The sequence below is a fragment of the Otolemur garnettii genome, unplaced genomic scaffold (assembly GCF_000181295.1).
Source record: "Otolemur garnettii isolate 467f Iridium unplaced genomic scaffold, OtoGar3 scaffold00026, whole genome shotgun sequence".
NCBI classification, from domain to species: domain Eukaryota; kingdom Metazoa; phylum Chordata; class Mammalia; order Primates; family Galagidae; genus Otolemur; species Otolemur garnettii.
In genome coordinates, this window is record NW_003852421.1 from 14,569,176 (window position 1) to 14,593,256 (window position 24,081).

Genomic DNA, 24,081 nt, shown 5'->3' on the forward strand with positions numbered 1-24,081 from the left:
GGCGCCTGTGGTCCCAGCTACTTGGGAGGCAGAGGCAGGAGACTCACTTGAGCCCAGGAGTTGGAGGTTGCTGTGAGCTGTGAAGCCATTGCACTCTACCCAGGGGTATAGCTTGAGGCTCCGTCTCAAAAATAAATAAATAAATAAATAAAATAAAATAAAATTAGAAAAAATGTATTATTGTAAAGGGAAATTACAAACATATTTCATTTATAAATGAGGATGCAATATCCTAAACAACATATTAACAAGCTGAATTAAAAATTATTGTTCAAATAGTGTACTCTGGTCTTTATTTAAGAGCTGCTTACTTCCAAGAATGTAATAGTGTGCTTACTTGTTGGTTTGATATGGTAGTCTAGTATAATCATTTAAAATACCTTTTTGGAAGAACTCTATAGAGCTTCGAGGAATAATAAAGTATCTTACTCCAGGTCAATATCACAGAACAATTTTCTGTCCCTTCTTCTGGTCACAATACCTGCAACTTTTCTTCAGGCTTTTAAATTCTCTAACACTCTAGATTTTCATGTCTTCTATAACTGTTAAGTGGACAGAGTGATCCTGTCATTTGATAAAAGTAAATTCAAAGCACTCTGTTATTTTTTGTTAGTTTCTGGTACTAAAATATACTTGCTTGTAAGGTTGCTTTCATGTAACATTAGTATACTTGCTGCTTATTCCTATTTAGAGATTTAATGATAATGCTATGATGACTTTGTATCTATCAGTCAAGTCTCTGGTTTAAAATGCCCACTTCGATACTATATTTTTCCACTTACAACTGAGTTGGTGCAGAGTCAGATGGCATCTGCAGAATAAGAGCAAATAGTAACAACATGAGAAATGGATTAGAGATGACTCAAGGAAGAGCTGGCTTCCTGGACCTATGATCTCATCCATGCCTAATGCTCACCACTTACTTATTCAAGGAAAGTAGTAAACTGTGGCAAGAGAGGAAAGAGCGGCAAAAGAAAGCCATGCTATTAAGGCCCTAATGTCTTTGTCATAGCATCATCGTCCCAGAATTGGAAGGGACCTTAGATCTGTTAAAATAGTTCCCCCACCCTCTTCATGAATGAAGTCCTTTTCCTGGATGCCAGGCTGGTTTGGCATTTAAGAGAATAGGTCTTAAGTCTGGTAGCCCCAGCTTCATTTATTCGGCAAATATTTACTGTGTCTTGCACAGTTATGATGGTTAGGATACAGCAGTGAATGATCAGATCAAGGCCCGTTTTGATCTGTGCTTCAACACAGATGCTGACAAGTAAATACAGAAGTCAGATGATGGTATGTACTCTGGAAAAATGAAGTGTGGTGAAGGGGCTAGGGAGAGCTGTAAGGAAGGGGGTTTCTACTTCATATTAGATGGTCAGAGAAGTCCCACTGACATTATTTGAGCAGAGACCTGAAGGTAATAGGGAACAAGCCATACAGATGTCTGGGAGAAAAGGGTTTTAGGCAGAAGCACACAGTATGAAGGTCTTAAACTGGGAGTGTTTTTGGTGTGTTTTGATATAGCAAGTGGAGTTGGAGAAGTGTGTGTGTGTGAGAGAGTGTGATTTGTTTAAGGGAAGAGATAAAGGTAAAGTCCTATGATCTGCATCTATAAGCTGGAGATTCAGGAGAACCAGTGGTATCCTTCCAGTCTGAGTCTGGGGACCTGAGAACCAAGAGAGCTAATGGTATGAGTCTCAGTCTGATGGCAGGATAGACTCCATGTCCCAGCTCAAGCAGTCAGGTAGAGAGAGTGTCTTCTCCTTTCCTCCATCTTTTTGTTCTATTTAGGGCCCAAATGGATTTGATGATGCTCATCTACAATGGCGAGGACTGTCTGCTTTACTTAGTCTACTGGTTTAAATGACAACCTCATTCAGGAGCATCCTCAAAGACACACTGAGACGTGATGTTTAACCAAATATCTGGGTACCCTGTGGCCCAGTCGAATTAACACATAAAATTAACCATCACAATCACACTTGCTGCTTCATAGAGAAAAAACTATAGGAGCAAGACTAGTCAGAAGGCAAACATAATAGCCCAGGTCAGAGATGATAGTGGTTTGGAGCAGTAGGTAGTAGCTGTTAATGTCTTTGGGTAGTCTAAGTCTTCCTTTTCTTTCATATGATATAGAGATAATAATCATTATATAAGATTATAGAGAATTTTATACTATGTAATCTAGATAGAGCACTTAGTACAGTACTTGGAATACAACTAGCAGTTGCTTTGCTCTTTTTAGTGTGGTCATCTAGTTTTTCACTGAAAACCTCCAAGATTGGGACATACTGTAACACTGGATATTTAATTATTAGAAATTCTAAATCTAAGCAACCTTTTCTTTTACATTGATTTGAAACTATGAATGCTAGTTCTGCTCTCCAAAACAAAATTCATTGGAATCTAATTTTCCTATTAGTGTTGAAATCTGATTCTGTTTACTGAGTTTCTATTATTTGCATGAAGGGCAAAGATTAGATTACTTGTTAAAAATTCTCCTGCAGTGCTCAGTGTGAGATGTAGTGACCTGTCTGGGGCAGTCTTGAAATTTATGTCTAGCTCTCATTTAATTTCTGTCACTAACTCTGTGACTGAACAAATCATTTATCTATATTTCCCTCATATGTCAAATGATGGCTTGGATTGGGATCTTTCCAGACAATTGATGAGATTTTTTTTCTTCATAGTTCTCTCTACTTTAAACTGGGACTCCTTAATTACTTTAACCAGCTGAATCATTCTCCTATGGGAGGTTTCAGTTTGCTAAGGGAAATATATACTTACTACTTACTCTTTTAATATGCATTTATCTTTCACATTTTGATCCTATAGTTAAGTGAGCAAGGTTAGTTGTGGTAGCTCACACCGTAATCCTAGCACTCTGGGATGCTGAGGCAGGAGGATCACTTGAATTTAGGAGTTTGAGCCCAGGCTGAGCAAGAGCAAGAACCCATCTATACAAAAAATAGAAAAACTAGCTGAGTGTGATGGTAGATGCCTACAGTCATTGGGAGGCTGAGACAGGAGGATTGCTGGAGTTTGAGGTTACAGTGAACTGTGATGGTGCTCCTGCACTCTAGCTTGGGTGACAGAATGATACCCTGCCTCAAAAAAAATCCATTAGATAAAAAAAATTAAAAATTAAAAAAAATCCATGAGCAAGATTTTATTCCATTTGGAATGGAAACACAAATGAAGTAAACACTGTGGTATTTGTTTAGAGCCTTCTTTGGGTAGTGTTCCATCCCATCTTCCCTTTCCCAGGGACTGACCTGCTGGCCAGTGACTGATTGATTATTGCAGGGATATAAAAGTCTCTTGGCTTAATAAAGGGCAGCTTTTAAGGGCCATTCCCACTTCCAAAGCACCTTGCTGGGTAGTAAGACTAGTTCAGACCCTGAGCACAGCTGTACCTTGGGTCAGGATCTCCTCCTCTTCCCGGTTCTATGTCCTCACTTCCTTATAGGCATGATTTTGGTGAGAGTACACCCCTAAAAATCTTCAATATGGAATTCATCATCTCAAAATCTATTTCTAGGTAACTTAGTTCAAGACACATATCTTTGAATTACTAATGTTCTCATTAGCCCCTAGCTATGTAGTCCAGAAAAATGTTTCCTTTCCCCTCACAAATAAGCATCTCATGATTTTTATAGTCTTCTGTTCCTCCCTTTGCCTCTAGTTTAACTAATAAAGTATAGGGGAAAACACTTAAGTTTGTCACCATTCTGCTTTATTAGTATATTTACACAATTCTATAGAAACTGGAAAATTCTCCTTTTTTTCTGGTACATCTCTTTATACTTTACCTTCTTGGAATGGATAGATTAACAAACTATACTTGATTCTCTCCCCTCCTTGGGTTGCCGTAATTCTTTTGAAACAAACTTTGCTTGCACCACATTCTTGACTTCATGTCATAGATTCAGCACATATTTCAAGCTTTTCTATGTTACTTGAGGAAATCATATGTCATTAGGGTGGGAGGTGGTTTGCTACATTATGAAACAAGATTTTGTTTCTTTTCTATAAAGTTATAAAAAAATGCTAGTTTGGTAATCTGTGCTTGTATGTTGTGTAGACCTTCTTTTAAAAGCATGACTTTGCCAAAGTTTAATTCTTCAAACCACATTTCAGAATGTGATGGGCTGGCCAAACATGTAAACCATGACCAGTAAGCATACAAAAGTAGCCTAACCATGAGAGAACTTTCTGCTATAGCCAGGAAGTCATAAAAGTTTATTTTATTTTTTTGAAGTTTTATTCTAGTTTTATTCCTCTAAGTCTGTTCACATCTTCATGTAGATTCTACTTATCCATTTGGTACTACTATGTGCCAGGCTCTGTAATAATTGTGGAGCAAATGGCAGTCACCACACAGAACTGATTCTGCTCTCATGTGGGCAGCAGAGCCTCTGATAAAGGAAGTACAGTGAGCATATGGGAACCCACACAAACTAGACCGGGGACAGCAGGAAGGCTTCCTGAGGGCTGAGACTGAAAGATGAATAGGAATTGCCAGATGCACGTGTTGGTGGGCTGTGAGTGAGATGAGTGTTCCCAATGGAAAGTCTTATACACCATGTTTAAATCGCTTTATGGAGACACTGGAAGGCTTTGTGTGGGGGTGAGGTAAGGGGAAGGGCTTTGGTATAGGGTGGAGAATGGACCAAAAGTGGGCAAGACAGGAGTGGTATGAAGGAAGCGAGATGGGTTGGGGAGGAGCTTGGGCAACACCCTCATCAACTTAGGTTGTCCATGTTGTGGTTGACTGTAATTCTGATGTCTGGAGCATTTAAATTAGGTCCTGCATCCTTCCTTTTTGATATCCATTTGGGATACTGTCAGATTTGCAGAATGCCACTACCATTATTAAGGATGTGTGTGCTCTTACTTGAATCCTATTGCTTTGTGCTGATGTTCAAGTTGTCCTGCTAACTATCACAGAGCACCTATCCAGATCCCCTTCTGTTACCTTTTCACATGAGCTAAACAAAGCATACTTCCTTGTCTCCTTCCTAGAATACTTCTCTTTCCTTTCTTTCTTGAACTCCAACAGCTTGATGCCTAGTGATGTTTTGTTGCCTGGTCAAGGCACACCTCTATTCATTATTTAACCAATACTTACTTATTTTGACAAGCAGCATGCTAGGTCATAGGGGATTTATTAGTGAAAGATTCAAGCATGCTTTCTTTCCTGGTAGCATTGGCTACCCTAGTGTAAAATGGTCATTTTTTTCTCTGAAAGCATTTAGCATTTAAATCTAATTAAATAGAATTCACACAGATATCTCTATTGCCTTATCTTCTAGCTGTTTGGCATAGATCCATTTTATCTTTCCACTTAGAGTCAAAGAAAGGCAATTAGGCATCACTGGTCATCATTGTTGTCACAAGAATAACAGCTAGCATTTATTGAACACTTACTCAGTATAAGGCATTGTCCTAAGAGCTTTAACCCATTTTATCCATGTAATAACCCAAACTGGGCATTAAAATTATCCCTATTTTAAAGATTATGAAGTTGATGCACAGTAGTGACTTTTTCCTACTATCGTGGACTACTTTTTTCTTATATTGTGGGTTCCAGATTAGGCACCATACCTCTTGGAATCAGGTGTAACAGTTTTTTGGATTGTACATCTGTGTTTGGAGGCCCAGTCAGCTGTCCTAATAAGCCATTTACTTAATTGCCAATTTCTAAGAAGTACTTAGGATAGGCAGGGGTGGGGTGATACTGTGCCATTACCAGATAGCTGCTCCAGTTAACTTCAGTTCTTTCTACAAAGTTTACAGTAACCTAAGGGTGGAATATGTTGGGTTTTAGTTCTTCTTTATCTCTTTGTAGAACTTGGGTGCAAATGAAGGGCCTCCATCAGAAGAGTCTGCAGGAAAAGCCCACATGCCCACATGGCTGATGGCTGAATTCTCTCTTTCCTTCAGTTGCCAACACAGAATGGGCTTTCAGGTCTTAGATCTAGACTTCAGATAAATGCAACATTTTTGGTGACTAATTTTAGGTATAGTGATGGGAGTAGAAAATTTTATTTGAAGTATGGTAAAACCTCAGTTACCTCTTTCTCTTCCTCTTATCCAGTTTTGCTTGCCTCTTTTTATTTATTTATTTTACTGTTTTGGGATTCATTGAGGGTATAAAGAATTAGGTTACACTGATTGTGTTTGTTAGGTAAAGTCCCTCTTGTAATTTTGTCCTGCCCCCAAGAGGAGTGCCATACACCATGACCCCTCCTTTCCCCTCTCTTCCTTGCTTTATTTAAATTGAAGACTAATTTTAAATTATAAATGTTATACATGGTGATTTTAAAACAAAGTAAAACAAAAACCTCAAAAGGTGCTGAATGTGTGAACAGCTCACCTGTACCCCCATCCAGACCATAAACACATGCCTGGAAATTTGTTCATATGCACCACTTAAAAGAGAAATAGGCTATTTATCTAGACATACTTTTCTTTAACTTGAGTTTTCCAAATTTAACTTAGTATATTGTTTACATGTTTCTGCATAGACATATACAGAGTTACCTTCCTTTTAAAGCGTTCTATAGTATGTGTGTATAAAAATTTATTTAAGTAGGCCACTCCTAATAATAATTTTTTTTGCTATTATAAATAAAAATTATTGTACTTATATAAATGTACACATATCTCTTATTTGAATAAATTTTTAGACATAGAATTGCCTAATCAAAAGATATGTACATTTTAAGTCAATATGTGTTGCCAAAGTACCTTCCCAAACTGTCACACCAGTTTAGCAATCCCACCAATAGTGTTGGAAAACCCCTTCTTTTGACACTTGGGGTATTTTTAAACTTTTCACTTTTCCTAATTTGTTATGTGAAAAGAACATATCTCACTGTTTAATCCATGCTTCCTCTTTTAAGGAGGAAACAAGTTGTAGCAAATAAAGCTCATCTCATAAATCTATCTTGGAAAAATGTATAATACGTTCAGTGCCAGTATAGTTTCAACTGATTTTATACCTTGATATTCACAAAATAGGTCATATCTAGAAAAGTATATGACATATACCAGATATGAATGAATGAAAAAAAGTGATGTTTACAGTGACGATTTTAAGACAGTGGAAAATGCTTTATCACACTAAAAAGTTTGTGTTTAGGGTACAAAGTAGGAAAAGGAAATTGAAAACATTTAGGCAAGCTTGAAAAAGGCTGTGAATTGACTAGAAAATTCAGTTAATTCCACAAACCCATTTTCTGAACCTTTCAGTTCATCAAAGATTGGTTATGTAAGGCTTATATTGTAGATTCCAGATAGGCACCATACCTCTTGGGATCAGGTGAGACGCAGTCAGTGCCTCTCTTCCGTAGAAATAAAAAGCTCTGTGTTAACTGAAAGCCGAATGATTTTGAATCATTTCCATCCCCCAGTAAGGAAGTCCTCTTGGTTTGACTCTTCTGGAGAGCATGTGTGAGTTATTTACCATGTGAACATGGGATGTTTATTCAGTCTCTCTGAACCTCAGTTTATTTGTCTGTAAAAAAGAAAAACATCAAAGAAAAAAACTATTTACCATATAACATGCAAGGGTACTCTGTTTTCTTTTTCATTTACTGTCACTCTCCAGTTTTACAGAAAAAGAAACCAACGCAGGGGCGGTGCCTGTGGCTCAGTGGGTAGAGCACCGGCCCCATATACTGAGGGTGGTGGGTTCAAACCTGGCCCCAGCCAAACTGTAACAAAAAAATAGCTAGGCGTTGTGGCAGGTGCCTGTAGTCCCATCTACTCAGGAGGCTGAGGCAAGAGAATTGCCAAAGCCCAGGAGCTGAAAGTTGCTGTGAGCAGTGTGAGGCCACAGCACTCTACCGAGGGCGATAAAATAAGACTCTGTCTCTACAAAAAAAAAAAAAGAAAGAAACCAACACAGAGGTAAGTAGCTTGCCCAAGATCCATGCTCAATTCCTGTATCATAGCATTATTTGCAGGAAATAAGAACAATGTCTGTGAAAATATGTAATGTGCTGCATAGCACATCGTATGTGCTCCCTAAGTTTTATTTGTTAGTATGATAGTTGGCGAAGGCCCATGTTTAGGTTCTTATGACCTTACTTGTAATTTCTAAAACTTGACAATGGCCTATATGATGCAAAACTGACAACTGATTTTATATATGTAAAAGTTTAGTTGGTACAAAATAAATGTAGGGAATAGCCAATTAAAAAAATTTCATTGAGTTTCTCAGAGAACAGAGAGTATGTAGTCTGAAAACAGTGATGGCCATGGCCTCAGATTAAAGGGATTGAACGGTGTGCTATGAACTTTCGACTGTGTGACTCGGGGCAAGTTATTTGAGGAAACCAAAGCCCAAAGCCAGGAGATTAAGAGGTCTGGTTTACACAACTGGAAGCTCCCAGGGCATTTCGTGTATTTTCACATGTTGAAACTGAAGTCAAGGTTCAGACCTAGGCCTCTGCCTTAAAGAGTGTTTTCCCCTCAGTTCCCCCCACACACTGGGTGTGTGGACATTACTGGGGTTCCCAAGAGGACCTCAGTCTGATGATTGTTTCCAAGTGATTCCTGTGTGCTGGGGGCGATCAATGCATGGGTTACTCCAGAGCACAGAGCCTTTTCTGTAAATGGAAAGAAAATATTTTTAGCTGAAAGCTGAAACATCTGATTTTCCTGGGTAGTGTGTTAATTATAGTTTGTTTTAATCTGGAATGGTGTCTGATCTTAGAAAAACTTTATCTATAGCATTGCTCACCTTTGGAGAGAACAAGTAGTGTTTCCACGTTATAAAGATTCTGGTGTTTTCTCAAATGTTAGTTCTAGTAACATGGAAATAATTGTGATGTAGTGGGAAAACAAGGAGGTATGCAAGCCTGTGGATTTACTAAGAGAAAGAAAGGGTAGACTGTTTTAGGTAGTTTAAATCACAACTCCTGTGTTTTTTAATCATGGGAACTTTAGGGCAAGTTACTCAGTTGCTTTGTGTGAAATAAGGATAATCCTAGTCTCAGAGTGGCTGTGAAGGTTACATGAGGTCACTCTAAGACACAAACCATAACCATCATAGGACCTCAATGAATATTCTCAGCCTCATCACTTCCCTGTTTCCCTCTGCCTCTTAGATAATTAATATTTTAGTTCTAAGCAATTGTTCTTCAAAGTATGGCCTTTATACCAGTAGCCCCAGCACCAACATCGCTTATAAACTTGTTAGGTGTATAAAGTCTAACCCTACTGAATTGGAAACTCCAGGGATGGGGCCTGATGATCTGTGTTTCAGCTCATCTTTTAGGTGATACTGCTGGTCTGGTCTAGGGTATTTGCAGAGCACTTTATTGCAAAGCATATGTTAATTTCTCATTATCATGTGCTTTGAAGTATATATGCCCTGCCATCTCTTTTGTAACCACTGACACATATTTCTGAAACATCTGGTCGCAAAGCTTTGACTTATGACCTTTGCCTTGTTACTCTAGTTTGCTAGAATATGATGCTAACTTAAAAATATTTGGAAGGTAGTAGTTCAAGGATAATATCTATGTTAGATTTTAAAAAGAGAATAGAGTGAGAAGTAGGCTCAAATATGTAGATGTAAGGATTTACTAAGAGAAAAGGAAGACTGGTTCAAATTATGGCAATTAATATGGGGGAAAGAATAGATTACTTATAACACCTAATACAATATAAATGCCATGTAAATACCTTGTTTGCCTTTAAATCATCATTAAGAGATGTGGCCAACTCTCAAGTGACTTAAAGTATATGGGAGAGTACTTATAACACCTAATAGAATATAAATGCCATGTAAATACCATGTTTGCTTTTTAAATTTGTGGTTTTTTTTTTTTTGAGACAGAGTCTCACTATGTCACCCTTGGTAGAGTGCTGTGGCATCCTAGCTTACAGCAACCTCAAACTCTTGGGCTTAAGGGATTCTCTTGCCTCAGCCTCCCAAGTAGCTGAGACTACAGGCACCCACCATAATACTGATCTAATTTTTGTTGCAGTTGTCATTGTTGTTTAGAAGGCCAGAGCTGGGTTTAAACTAGCCAGGCCCAGTGTATGTGGCCGGCACCCTAACCACTGAGCTACGGGCACCAGAATTTGTGTTGTTTTTTTTTTATGGTTGTATTTTTCTTTTACTTTTTAATATTTTCTTTCCATGGTTGGTTGAATCTAAGGATGTGAAACCCATAGATATGGAGGACTGTGTACCTGTTGCCACTTAGATTCTGTCTTAGTCCATTTAGCTGCCATCACAAAACACCCAAGGCTGGGTAATTTATAAACAATAGAAATTTATTTCTCAGAGTTCTGGAGGCTGGGAAGTGGAAATCTGAGATCAAAGTGTTAGCAGGTTTGGGTCTGGTAAGGGCTGCTCTCTGCTTCCAAGATGGTGCCTTATTGCTGTGTCCTTTGGAATGCAGGGATGCTGTGTCACCATGTGGGAAGGGATGGAAGGACAGGAGAGCTCCCTTCAATCCTGGCCCTTTTATAAGGTTGCTAATCCCATTTGTGAACTCTCAAAGCCACACCTCTTAATACTATTGCATCACGGGTTAAGTTTCAACATGGATTTTGGAGGGAACACCATCATTCAAACCATAGCAGATTCTTTTTTTTTTTTTTTTTTTTTTTTTTGAGACAGAGTCTCAAGCTGTTGCCCTAGGTAGAATATTGTGGCATCACAGCTCACAGCAACCTCAAACTCTTGGGCTTAAGCGATTCTCTTGCCTCAGCCTTACAAGGTTCCCGCCGCATTGCCCGGCTATTTTTTTGTTGTCGTTGCAGTTGTCATTGTTGTATTTTAGCTGGCCCAGGCTGGGTTCAAACCCGCCACCCTTGGTGTATGTGGCCAGCACTCTGCCTACTGAGCTACAGGCGCCCCCCTACTGTAGCAGATTCTAATGTTAACTTTTTACTTTATCATTTGTTGATCCATCCTGCTATTTTTGGTGTAGTTTTAATACTCATTCTGAATTCTTTAGTGGAATGTTAAGTACCCAGGGTATTTGTTTAGATTGGGTTAATGGTTATATTTTGTTCAACTTGCATAGATAGCCCTGCCTCCTGACTAAAGAGTTTCTCCACCTTCTATTAACTTGGTTTTTTTTTTTCCTGTATTGCTGAGACCTTGTGTACATTCTTAAAAATTCAGAAGTATTTACAAAAAGTTCAAGTGGGGACTCTAGCAGGAGGAAGAAGAAAGTAACAAATGAATTAAATAGAATCTGCCCATGTTTAATCCAGGGTATTCTTATTCTCAGACTCTGTTGGGCCTGTCTGTAGGATTTTGGTGACAGTTGAAGGCTTGCAGTTCTAAGGGCTAATGTTTCTTTGTAGAAAGTAGAAGGATGTAAACTTGGCAGGCCTTCTTGTTTTCTTTCTCTTGGAACTATCAGTTGCTTTTCTGGGTATACTGTGTCATAAGATAGCCTTGGCCCAGATGGATCTCTTTGGGACTAGTGTAAGAACCGGGGCCTCCCACTGTTAGGAAAGGCAGTACAAGAGGAACAAAAGCAAATGCTCTGAAAGGTTAATAATGGGAGATATATTAAATTACTCGTGTTGGAAGTAGATCTTTCCAGTGCTAGTGCTGGCTCACTGCTCTGATTGGAATGTCCTTCCATTTTAGCAGATTTAATTGGCTTCCTTGTGAGAACTGGACCAGGCTGTTGCATATCCAGTGGAGTTCTCTTCAGAGCTATTTCTGTCACTGAATTTCTTAATTTAGGTGTTTCATGATCTCTTGAGATAAAGATAGAACTGTTCGATCACTCTTGCTTGGTGGGAACTGAAGGTACTTTTGATTGGAGCCCCCATATTGTATGATTGTTCTCAAACTTACAAGATAAACCTTATAAGTATCCTTTTCCAGAAAAAGTAAGGGAACTATTTTGGGCTAAAGTATTTAAAGGCTCTCAATTAGAGTTCCAAATTTTGCACATATAATTCCTCCCTTAAGCATCCTTCACTATTTTTTTTCTGAAACTAGCTGAATGCATGTATTCTCTATGGAGATGTTAGTTAGAAAAGAGTTCTTCCTTCCTCTGGAGTTCATATTGCTTAGCATTATTAAATAACTTGTAAGTAGTTATAATAGACATAAAAGCATCTTCCATGATTAGGATTGAGGGCATAGGTGGTATTGAACTGATTAGTGGTGCTCAGATTTGGTTGTACATTGGAATGACTTCAGGAGTTTAAAAATACAAATGCCAATTCATCAAGATTGCAGAATACAAGGTCGATATAAAAAATCAATTGTATTTCTATACATTGATGAGGAATAATTATGATAATGGCATTAATAAGAAAATAATTCCATATATAGTAGCCTCAAAAGGAATACAATATTTAGGAATAACTTTAGCAAAGTATGAAGCTTTCTAACAGTTTCTAAACATTCTTGAAAGAAATTTAAAAAGATTAAATAAACAGACACCCCATATTCATGGATTAAAAAACTTGTTAAGATGGCACATATGCCACATATAGCCTTATAGATTCAACACACTCCTTATAAAAATTTCGGCTGTCTTTTTTGCAGAAATTGACATGTTGATTTTAAAAATTATGTGGAAATTTGAGGGACCTAGAATTGTCAGTCTGGAAAAAGAAGAAAGTTGGAGAATTCATTTCCTGATTTCAGAATTTACTGCAAAGCTACACAAATCAAAACAGTGCAATACTGTCATAAGGATGGACAGATAAACCAATGGAATGGAATTGAGAGTCCAGAAATAAGTCTTATTTATTGTTAGTTGAGTTTCAACAAGATGCCAAGATAATTTAAGGGGGGAGAGAAGAATTTTTCCACAAATGATATTTGACAACTGAATGTGCATTTGTAAAAGAAGTTAGACTGCTTCTGCACACTGTAGATGAACATTAACTAAAAATGGACCGTAGACCTAAATATAAGAGCTAAAACTATAAAACTCTGAAAAGAATATATATTCATTTAGAAAAAAATTTTTTTTTCATTTAGAAAATTTTTCATGACCTTTGGTTAGGCAAGTCATTTTTAGACATGACACCAAAGGCATGAACAACAAGAGAAATAATACATGAATTGAACTTCATCAAAATTTAAAACCTTTATGCTTCCATGGACATCATTAAGAAAGTTAAAAGATAGTCTGGGCATGGTGGCTCATGCCTGTAATCATTAGAAACTCATAATTGAGCTATTTTAAAATTTTTTTAGAGTGTTATTAAAACTTATGTAAACATAATACAAGTACTATATAAGCACATTTAGGTATAGGTCTCTTATAGTAAGAACACCAGAAAAAAAATGTGCAAGATGAGTATTGACAAAAATTACATATCAGTGAAATTTAAGTTAACATGAATTTAATGGGTTTAGCTGCAGTTAAGTCAGTTTTTAGGTAGGCTCTGGACTTGGCATATTCCAAAAAGTAAGAGGAAATTCAGTGATTCTGCCACTTGTGATTCTCTGGTGGAATCACTAAAAACTTGACTTGTACCAGGCCCAGATTCTTCTATTCTTTTCTCATCTGCAGTGACAATGCAAGGATTCCTCCCTGGCAAAGGAAAGCACCACAAACGCAAGTGTGAACATTGCAGTTGGGTGGAAATAAGGAGTGACCAGGCAAGGGTGGAGAAGCTTAAGGAAGTATGTTGCCTTTTGACTAAATCTAAATTTTACATAACAAATCATTTTATTAAAAGGGTACATCAGAGACAGAGGAAGCTTTTCTTGCCTCCTTTGGTGCTTAAGAAAAACAGATCAGAAAGGCCACAGGTTGAAATCAGAAGGCCACAGGTTTCTACCCCTGCCTGAGTAAACATAAAATGGGAAAAATCTTGCCAGGAAGAACTCTTGGACTCCCAAGAATATACCCTTGCGCTCAGTTTGAAAAGAGCAGTGCTAGCTAGGCAGTCAGGTGGGCTAGGTGCCCTCTAGACTGGGAGCTGGGGCTGGAAAGCTTTCTGGAACAAGAGAAGCTGAGGGATGAGAACTGTAAAACTAAGGTCTCTTTCATCCATGCTTATTTATGGCTTTTTGTTTGGTTGGGGGCTTCTTCTTTTTAACTGTGTGGTATCAGGTTTTCCTATCCATCTTCCTTGTCCTGTGTGGTTGGCAAACACATATGATGGACAAGTCGGTTGCTGTCAGTAATTTTAGATTGATAAAAAGCCAAGGTCTCTGAAAGGGGTTTTGTGGGAGAAAGTTTAGAATCAGATTACATCCAGAAATATTTTTCCTGCCTAGCTATAGACTATTGATTTATGTGAATTTTTCAAACCGGATACTTTTAGTGTGCCATCTTTTGAGTTGAGAGAGATACCATCTTGAGTTGTTCTGATAATGTAACTCAACAGTATTCAACAAAGAAGGCTTTCTCCTTGGCTCATGTGTAGAGATCATAGTCTGAAGTGGAATTAATAGAATGTTGGCTTCAACATGAGATGTTATTTAGAACACAGTGGAGACATTGTGATGTAATTGTGTCTGAGGCAGAGAAATGTTAGTCTATGTTTTATGGAACAGCCACCTGAATGTACGCATTGTACCTGTAATTATAAAAAGCAAAACAGGCACTTGAGGCCTGTCTGGGTTCTGGCCAATTGGTACTTTCCCCCGCATCACCTTCCTTTCCACTCAGGCCTGACCTAGGATGACAAACCCTAGGTCCATACTTTACCAACTTGGCTCCAAGCCAGTCCTCCTTTCATCTCAGGACCCCAGCACCAGCATCCAGAAGGATCCAAGATCCTGGAGGTCAATTTAAACTTTAACTGACAGCACCCAGTACCACCTTCCTCCCAGCAGAAACTATTATCTCCACTCTGCTCATGCGACTGACCTCTGGGGCTTCCGTTTCTGCCAGGCTTCTGATTCAGAGCCATCTATTTCATTCTTCATTTATACTTTGCATACACGTTTTCAATTCTCTGAGTATTTTTATGTATGTACTCTAATGAGGGACCAACTCCCCATTTACTCTAGAGCAGGCTAGGTGAGTGATATTGTCCCGGTTTGTAAATGACAGCACTGTAGCTAGAGAGGGTAATGACCTGAAACGCAGAGGAGACTTCAAAGCTGGTACTTCAATCATGATCATTGCAATCTATTTTCACTGACTCTTCATTGTAATGCTTCCCTCATACAAAAAAAAAAAAACCATTTAAATAGGTGTAATCTAGTGACACAGGTACTTAGAGTAAGTTAAAAAGCATATATACGTATTTCCTCCCCACTCCTGTGGTTTGTTCGTGGGTAGGTACATAGCAGCTTTGTCTTAACAGTGTGACCCTTTTTGCCATGTCCACCATAATAGAGAAGAAATCTTACGTGAAGAATTCCCAGGCCAATGGTACGTTGAAAACTATCACCCTATAAAGGTGTCTAGGAGAAACCACTTTCTGCCAACATTCCATTATACATAATTCATAGACTCTCAGAGTTGGAAGAGATAATGTGAGTCATCTGGTTCACCATGTCTGTGATAGTTAAATCTCATCTGAATCCTTGAGGATTGTAGAGTAAGTTTGGTGAACAGTCCTTGTTAGATGTAACCTTTTGTGGCTTAAAAATTACTCCAAATTCTACCAAACTAAGTAAAATGTTGACTATTCAAGAGAAAACATTTCTTTCTTGGGTCATTTGGGTTTTTGGAATGTTCTATTTGAACCATTCCCCTTAGAATTTGTTAGTTCTTGAGAAAATTGCATATTTAGATAACCTGTTTATGCTATTGTTTAATGGAATACAGTTTTTTAAATGGTACTAAATGATAATAATTTTCTTTTCTTCCCCTATATTTCTCTGTCTTTATTTATAAGTTAGATACCAGTGTCCCCCAGAATTGTTAACCACGCATCTATATTTGGTTTGTATAACATAATACATGGTGTTCTTGTGAATGTCTTTCCCTCTTTTGTGCTTTTAGTCAGAGGAATTGAAAAGAGAGGAAGGCTTTGAGATTAAACATTTTAGTGACAGATAATGGAAGGCATATCATGAACCTGAAGTACTTGACAGTTCAGTAGGAAACAGTATTGGAACTAGTTGTTTTCTCTCTCTGCCTTTGAGTAGGATCACATGCCCACCCTGACGGACCCTCAAAGTATCTGTGCTAGAGGATTACCTGGCAACACACACTTAACAAACCTCTAGCATGAACCGGTGTTTCTTAGAATTAAAGAGTAAACTCGTAGTCAGCATGTAGGCTCTAACTTCTCTACTGAAATCATGGGTCACACATAATATTACTTTCGGCTAGGAGAGTGCTTGTGGTAAGTTTCGAAATTCATTAGGTTGATGTATCGTGGTTTGCAGTGTACCTACAAATATTACATTAGCAAATGGAACATCCATTATAAGCCCTTGGGGAGGCTGGCAACTTAACAAATTTGCAGTATAAGTCGAAATGAAATTTTTTTGTCCATGAAGACTTGCATAATATCTATAGATCCTATTTAATCTTTTTCCCACAGATCCAAATAACTCTGAGAGGCTGCATGAAGGTATGCAGATATCATTATAAATATTCCCACAAGTTTTTGATAGACAGTCTCAGACCAGGAGAAGAAGAGTAATAATATGACCTAATATTCTGCAATTTCCAAATTTAGTATATAAAATTTCAGTTGTTTTCATGTGTGTTAAATCCTGTGAGGTAACAACAATAGGTATTATTGTTCTTATTTTTAAAATTAAGGGAAGTACAATTTGGTCATAGATTCAAGTAGATCAGGGCTTATGTAGTACAACCCAGGTATTAGGATCTGAAGTTCACCTTGTTTTCCTCAGATACCTTCCCCTTGAGCCTGAAGATCATATATTTTCAGAGTCTTAAATCTTTTTAAGTGGCAGTTTGGGGGTGAGAGGGAGGATTAAGGCAGTAACTCTGGAACTGGTAAGGCTGATGGGAACAAGAGGGACAGCCTTTCCCATCATTTATTCATTTGTTCTCTTGGTGTGATACACCTTTTTGTGAGCTACTTTTTCTGTTCCTCTGGGGTTTTGTCTTTTCTTCAGAATTCTTCCCCATGTTTTCTTCCTGCCACTGTCTTCTACATTCCACTGTTCCTGGTACTGGGGACCATGCTGGGTACAGACAGTAAGTCCTAGAGCAAATGATTGTTCATTGTTCACCCTTCTCTTGAATAAGAAAGTCAAGGTTAAAATATACTGTCTCTATTGAGGTCAGTTGTAAGGGGAGAGTGACTTAACAGGCCCTCTGCTTCCGGATAGCTTTTTATTTCTCACTTTAAGCTAAATCACAAGCATTTTCCCCATGTCCTTGAATATCATTTCAAAATATTTTTCATGATTCTGTAGCATTTCATTGCATAAATTTAGCAAAATATATTTGTGTTCTTCTATTTTGGATATTTAAGGTTATTTTCTAGTTTTTGCTGTGAAGAACATCATAGAAAAAAATGACTCTTTGGAGAAAGGAAATGATCAGCTGCATGAAGAGATACAAATCTGGCTTAAATGATTTGCCTTGGATTGATTCATCCATACATTGTAAAGGTTGTTTTAATCAAGTATTTTTTGGAAATAAAATAGTAGTGATGTTAGTTTTATCTTCAGGTGGGGAAAATGAATAAAGAGTATCAATGAAAGGAAGAGATTTCACAACTGTGTCTTTAGTATTCTGAATTGTATTTAATGGTTTATGCTTTTATAAAAAGTTGGTGGAATGGCAATATTTTTAATGTAGCAAGTTGATACTTTAGGGCAGCAGTTCTCAACCTGTGGGTCGCAACCCCTTTGGGGATTGAACAACCCTTTCATAGGGGTTGCCTAAATATATCCTGCATATCAGATATTTACATTGCAATTCATAACAGTAACAAAAATTACAGTTATTAAGTAGCAGCAAAAATAATTTTATGGTTGGGGTCACCACAACATGAGGAACTGTATTAAAGGGTCACAGCATTAGAAAGGTTGAGAACCACTGCTTTAGGGTATACATTTGAAACATCTAAACCCGATTCTAAGTAAGCACCACTTTGTAAGAGTCATTACTTTGTTTTTGACTAGCTGTGTATTTTTCGTGGGGTATACATTTGAGCTGGACTATTTTTTCATGCATATCGAAAAAGGCTTACAATTATGAGCAAATTAGTAGAAATTGAAGAGCCAACTTTTGGATTTCTTAGAGTTTTGTTTGTTAGCTTCAGTTTCCTGTGAGTGAGTACAGATGGATTGGGAGGGAGAGGGGGAGGCATTAGAGACGTCTGCAGAGTTGTCAGTCCCTCTCCTGCCTTCCCACTGTGCCCCACTGCTCCGAGGTTCACATACATCAGGCAGTGCATGAGTAGACCAGGTTCCTCTTGATGTCCTCCCTCTTCTCTGGATATCTTTTTTTTTGTCCAATTTCTTCTTTTCTTGAGTGACCTGTACCTTTTTTCTACTCAAACCTTCTCACCATGGCACCCACCGAGGCCCATAGTTTCGGGAAGGTCTCATTCTCCCTGTGTCTTTGCCATCATTTATCAGCAGAAAGTCCCCTGAGTTTCTCAACTTGACATTCTCTTCTCCAGGTACATTTGCTTTTAAATGTATTCCTAAGTAAGTCACTGCCTTCATCTCACTTTGTTTCTGTTTGGCTAGCTAAGTGCGAGCTAATCACTGAATTGTTTGCTTTTTGATGGTGAGACTTTCAGGTAAAAATGGAATTGGAAGATAACAGAAGTTGTTTTAGAAAGTAAGGTGACCTTCCCATTAGAAAAGAGCTGGGTGTGGTGGCTCACACCTGTAATCCTAGCACTTCGGGAGGCCTGGTAGGAAGGATTCCTTGAGCCTAGGAGTTTGAGCCTGAGCAAGACCCTCATTTCTGCAAAAATAGAAAAATTATCCAGGCATTGTGGTTGCTTGAACTCAGGAGTCTGAGTTTGCTATGAGCTGAGCTGATGCCACCACACTCTAACCTGGGGCAACAGTGAGACCTTGTTTTAAAAATTAAAAAAAAAAAGAAAGAAAGAAAAGAAAAGAGCATTTCTTCTTTTCACAATTCAGGGTGGGAGAAAGCATGCAGGAATCTGACTTGAATAAACTCTTAGGATGAAGTCATACACAGTGAATCACCTGTCTCTGCATTCTTTCCAAAGTGATGGCTCTTAGTATTTGCACTTGTGATAACTTATGTTTCCTGTGTACAAGAGCCCAGGACAGCCAATTAAGGAAAAAGAGGCAGTGACTGGTTCTGTTAGGCAACCTTTGTGCTACTGTAATGAGGTGGGTAATTGTCTGTCTTTTTTCTTCTTAACTCCTAGTGCCTGAAACAGTACATGCAGCTGGCAATCCGAGAAGGATGTGGGTCTCCCATCACTTGCCCAGACATGGTGTGCCTAAACCATGGGACCCTGCAGGAAGCTGAGGTATGTAGGGATACCATATCTTCCCTTCTTTGTTAATGATATTATTAACATTTATTAGGATCTTGACTCTTTATGTACCTCCATACCAGGGAGTCTTGCAACGAAATGCAGATTACCTTTATAAAGGCGTGCTTTATTGCTATAAATACCTTTATGTTCTTTCCATAAACTGTTAAAGCTGTCATTTGCCTCAGTTCTATTTATGGATCTTCACTGTTGAAGCAGCTCTGTAACAGGCAAAGGTGCTAGAGATCAACTTTATCAGTATGAGGTTTGGAGGCTAAGTAGTGAGTGGCTTTGTGATTTTTTTTTTATTACTTAAAGATAAATAGACCACAGATTAGCCACAGTTATTGAAAATATAAATTGTGATTTTATAGTGATAGGCTGAATGGAACCATTTCCAAGCATCAGAGGCCTTCTGTTGATCTGTATTAGGCAACTTTCTTTTTTGAGTGAGTTCTCCCATTTTCTTAAGACTGTGATTTAACACTTTCTTTTGTTTGTTCAATCCCTGGTCATCAACTTATCCTTAAAATCTGCCTTTTTATTTTAAAATCTTGTTCACTTTATATTATAATGATTTTTTATCCATTTTTAGGGATTTTGTGAGCCTCTGAAAGATGCCCCAAGAAACAAACGAAATAAGTTATTTATTCAGCAGACACAGAACACCTACTTTATAGCAGGTAGCCTTCTAGATGTGGTCATAGCTGGTCTGTTATGTAATTCTCTCAGCAAATCCCATGAAATTGGGTCTTACTTTCAGATAGGAAACCTGAGGCCCAGAGGATTGGAGTAACTTATCCCAAAGCATATAGCTAGAAAGTAGAAGAGATATAGTTCTAATCTAGTTCTTTCTAGCTTTCTTAACTATATGGCATTAAGAGTAGAACTAGGTAGGTAATTGTTAGCTCAACATATTGAGTGCATATAAGTATGTGAAGAAATTATTTATTATAAGTATTATTAATTATTTATGAATATAAATGCTTTTACATATATGTCTTTTGCTTTATAAGCAAAGTAGTCAGAAAACTGGCATAGATGATTTTTTTTTTTTTTTTGGAGACAGAGTCTCAAACTGTGGCCATGGGTAGAGTGCTGGGGTGTCACAGCTCACAGCAACTCAAACTCTTGGGCTTAAGCAATTCTCTTGCCTCAGCCTCCCAAGTAGCTGGGACTACAGGCACCCACCACAATGTCCGGCTATTTTTTTGTTGCAGTTGTCACTGTTGTTTTAGCAGGCCTGAGCCAGGTTCAAACCCGCTAGCCTCAGTGTAGGTGGCTGGCACCCTACTGACCGAGCTACAGTGCCATCTGGTATAGATGATTTCTAATCAATCTATATCTGGATACCCTGTGTTCAGTTTATGGAATGTCAGATGAATTGTACAAGTGACAGTGACCTTAGAAGGGTAGTTGTATGTTTAGGGAGGCATACAAGGAATAGTTAATGGTTTAGAAATGACTCATTTTAAGGAATTCATGAAATAATTTAATTTTTTGGTAGAAAGGTAATATTGAATATATAAATCCTATGGTGAGAACCTCTGTTTATGTTCGTGTGTGTAGGGTAAAAGGAAATTATGGCAGGAGAAAATTAGACTAGCTACTAAGAATACTGTTGATCTATGTCACTTAGAAATTGCTTCTCAAAGGAGCCTCAGTATTTGAAAGTGTCTGGTTATGCCTAATCTTTCCAGGACTGATGCTTCCTTTTTGACTTGCTCCTCTGGTGTCTGAACGATCACAAGGGTTAATAAGGAGTTCAGAGTATGCAGGACCAATCCAGGCCCACCAGTGCTGTCCTCGTAGAGCTTCTGATCAACAGATGAGTCAGATAACTATAAAAGTGAAATGTGAGGATTGGGACAGGCAGTAAGAGCTGTGTCTGGTGTGAATTCTTATAGAATTCATGTATGCAAAATCTATTAAACATAAATGAAATGGATAGTTTGGTGAAATTTCAAAACAAGCTTATGAAATTAATCGGAGTCCTATATTCTAGACTTGTACTGTCCAATTCAGGAACCACTAGCCACCTGTGGCTATTCAGATTAATTAAAATTAAATAAAATTAAAAATTCAGTTCTTTGGTTAGACTAGTCAGTAAAGGTTTTTAGGTGTTCCATAGCCACAGGTGGCAAATGATTACCAGATTCAACTGCACAGAGTAGAACATTTCCATCATTGCAGAAAGCTCAATTGCTTAGTTGCTGTTCTAGACTTTTCAGTAAATGGCGGCCATCAGCCATTGGCATTTTGGATATTGAATGTTAGGGCTAATATGTCTGGATGAGTGGGTTAAGACTGGCCAGAGTTCGTCTCATCCTTCTTTAGACTAGAGCTTGAATTTCCTGATTGCTTTTCTCTTTGTATTTTCCCTGTCACACTTTCCTGCTTATGGTTCTCTTTATTCAGTTTTATTCTAAAAGCAAATTTTATTTTAGGTCATATAGTAAAACCAAGCAAACCCCATAATGGCTCTTTAAAATCCTATGTACTCAATTTTGATATGAGGACAATTAATGACAAGGGGAGGGGGTGAGCAGAGAGAGGAAGAAGGAGGGAGGAATGGGGAAGGGATTAGCAGAGAGAGAGAAGGAGGGAGGGAGGTGGGGTCTTGGTGTGTGCCACACCTTTTGGGGGCAAGACACGATTGTAAGAGGGACTTTACCTAACAAATGCAATCAGTGAATCCTGGTTTCTTGTACCCTCAATGAATCCCCAACAATAAATTAAAAAAAAATTATAAAAGTCAATTGTGGTATATGTACACCCTGGAATACTATGCAGTTATAAAAAGATAGAGACTTCACATCTTTTACATTTACCTGGGTGGAGCTGGAACATATTCTTTTTAGTAAAGTATCTCAAGAATGGAAAAAAAAAGTATTCAATGTACTCAATACTACTATGAAATCAATATATAACCACCTACAGACTCATATGAATGGCAAAACATAACTATAGTCCAGAAAGTAGAAGGGAAGAGAAGAAAGAAGGGAAAGGAGAGTGGAGATGGGAGGAGGGAGGGCATTTGGGGGGGACCTTACCTAATGTGCATGATGCAATGGTACATTTCAAAACTATTAAGAAAAGAGTATAATTGTCTTAACCACAACAAATAAGTAAGTGAGGTGATGGATGTGTTAATCAGTTTGATGTAGGCATTTCACATTGTATATCAAATCAGTACACTGAACTCCATAAATGCATCAATGTACACATGATTATGATTTAATTTAAAAAAATTTAAAAAATTAAAAATTTATAAAAGTCTATTTTGGGGGAAAAATCATATTCCAAACTCAGCTGTGGTATTTCTTAAATTTTCTAAAGTCTTTTTCTTATTAAATGAGTGGAAGATATTTTAGGGCAGGGGTCCTCAAACTTTTTAAACAGAGGGCCAGTTCACTGTCCCTCAGACTTTTGGAGGGCTAGACTGCGGGTCCCAGGATGAGTTGGCTGCTAAGCAGGACAGGCAGGGGCGGCAAAAACACCCGGCGGGCTGGATAAACATCCTCGTTAGGCTGCATGTGGCCCGCAGGGCCGTAGTTTGAGGACACCTGTTTTAGGGCATTAAGGGTCACTCCTGCTCATTGTTCTTGCTGAGAGCTTGACCAAAGGTAGGCATAAATATGCAGTAATCAAATGTCCTTAAGTAACTTGCTTCTATTTTTTTAGAGTGGTAAAAAACATGGTGGTGGTGATTGTTTCTCATTTTGAATTGAGAACTGAATAGAAGTTTATATTGGAGATACAGGTAACTTCATCAGTTTACATCAGTGGTTCTCAACCTTTCTCATGCCACAGCCCTTTAATACAGTTCCTGTATTAAACCACAGGTTGAGAACCGCTGGTTTACATGGAACTCTTTCTTTGAAAGGAAACACCACACACACATGAAGTTAAGCTGTACCACCTTCCTTTCTAACTTGCTTTTCATCAGGATTCCATCATATACAGTTATGATTTTTTCCTTGATATATCTCATAATCTACTTATTATTGAGCATATTACAATGGAGCTCATTCTTGTGCTTGGTGCTTAACTGGATTCTATAGGATTCTGTCTCCCTGACCACTACTACTTTCAATCTTTTAAGAAGTGTTGAATTGGACAGTACCTGTGGCTCAAAGGAGTAGGGCGCCAGCCTCATATGCTGGAGGTGGCAGGTTCAAACCCAGCCCCGGCCAAAAACTGCAAAAAAAAAAAAAAAAAAAGTGTTGAATTACACAGATAACACATAAATATCCTTTGCTTCTTAAAAATAGTACTGGTTAGTGCTGGTTCCTTTTGTCCTGCCGGTATTTATGTTACAACATATGATTCTTTATCATTCCATGCCTTACAAGATGTGGTTAAGTCTAGCGTGTTTCCATCTTCAGAGGGCACTAGCAATTTCAGCTCTTGCCTTGACCATATAGCTCTGGCTTACATAGTTGGCTATGTGCCATGCGCCTGTCTTCTTGATACCTCCAAATTGGCTCAGCTGTGACCTTGCCACTTAACTTTTCTCTAGTAGAAATAGCCTCATTAGTGAAGCATTTAATGCCTAGTTCAAGTCCTTGGTTTCTATGGATTGTACATCCATGGTTTAATCAGCTACAGATCAAAAATATTCAGAAGAAAAATTGTGTTGGTACTGAACATGTACAGGCTTTTCCCCTTGTCATTATTCCCTGAACAATATGGTATAACAGCTATTTA

At 38.1% G+C, this 24,081-nt stretch overlaps 1 protein-coding gene across 2 annotated transcripts in view; it reads left to right on the forward strand.

Annotated features, from left to right (window-relative positions):
* The window catches only part of RNF144B (ring finger protein 144B), a 179,023-nt gene that overhangs the window by 117,311 nt on the left and 37,631 nt on the right, over positions 1-24,081 (forward strand). For both annotated transcript variants that reach the window (XM_023512276.1, XM_003788377.3), the window contains exon 3: positions 19,261-19,365. In XM_023512276.1, coding sequence (XP_023368044.1) covers positions 19,261-19,365 — 105 coding nt within the window. The remainder of the gene's footprint in view (positions 1-19,260; positions 19,366-24,081) is intronic.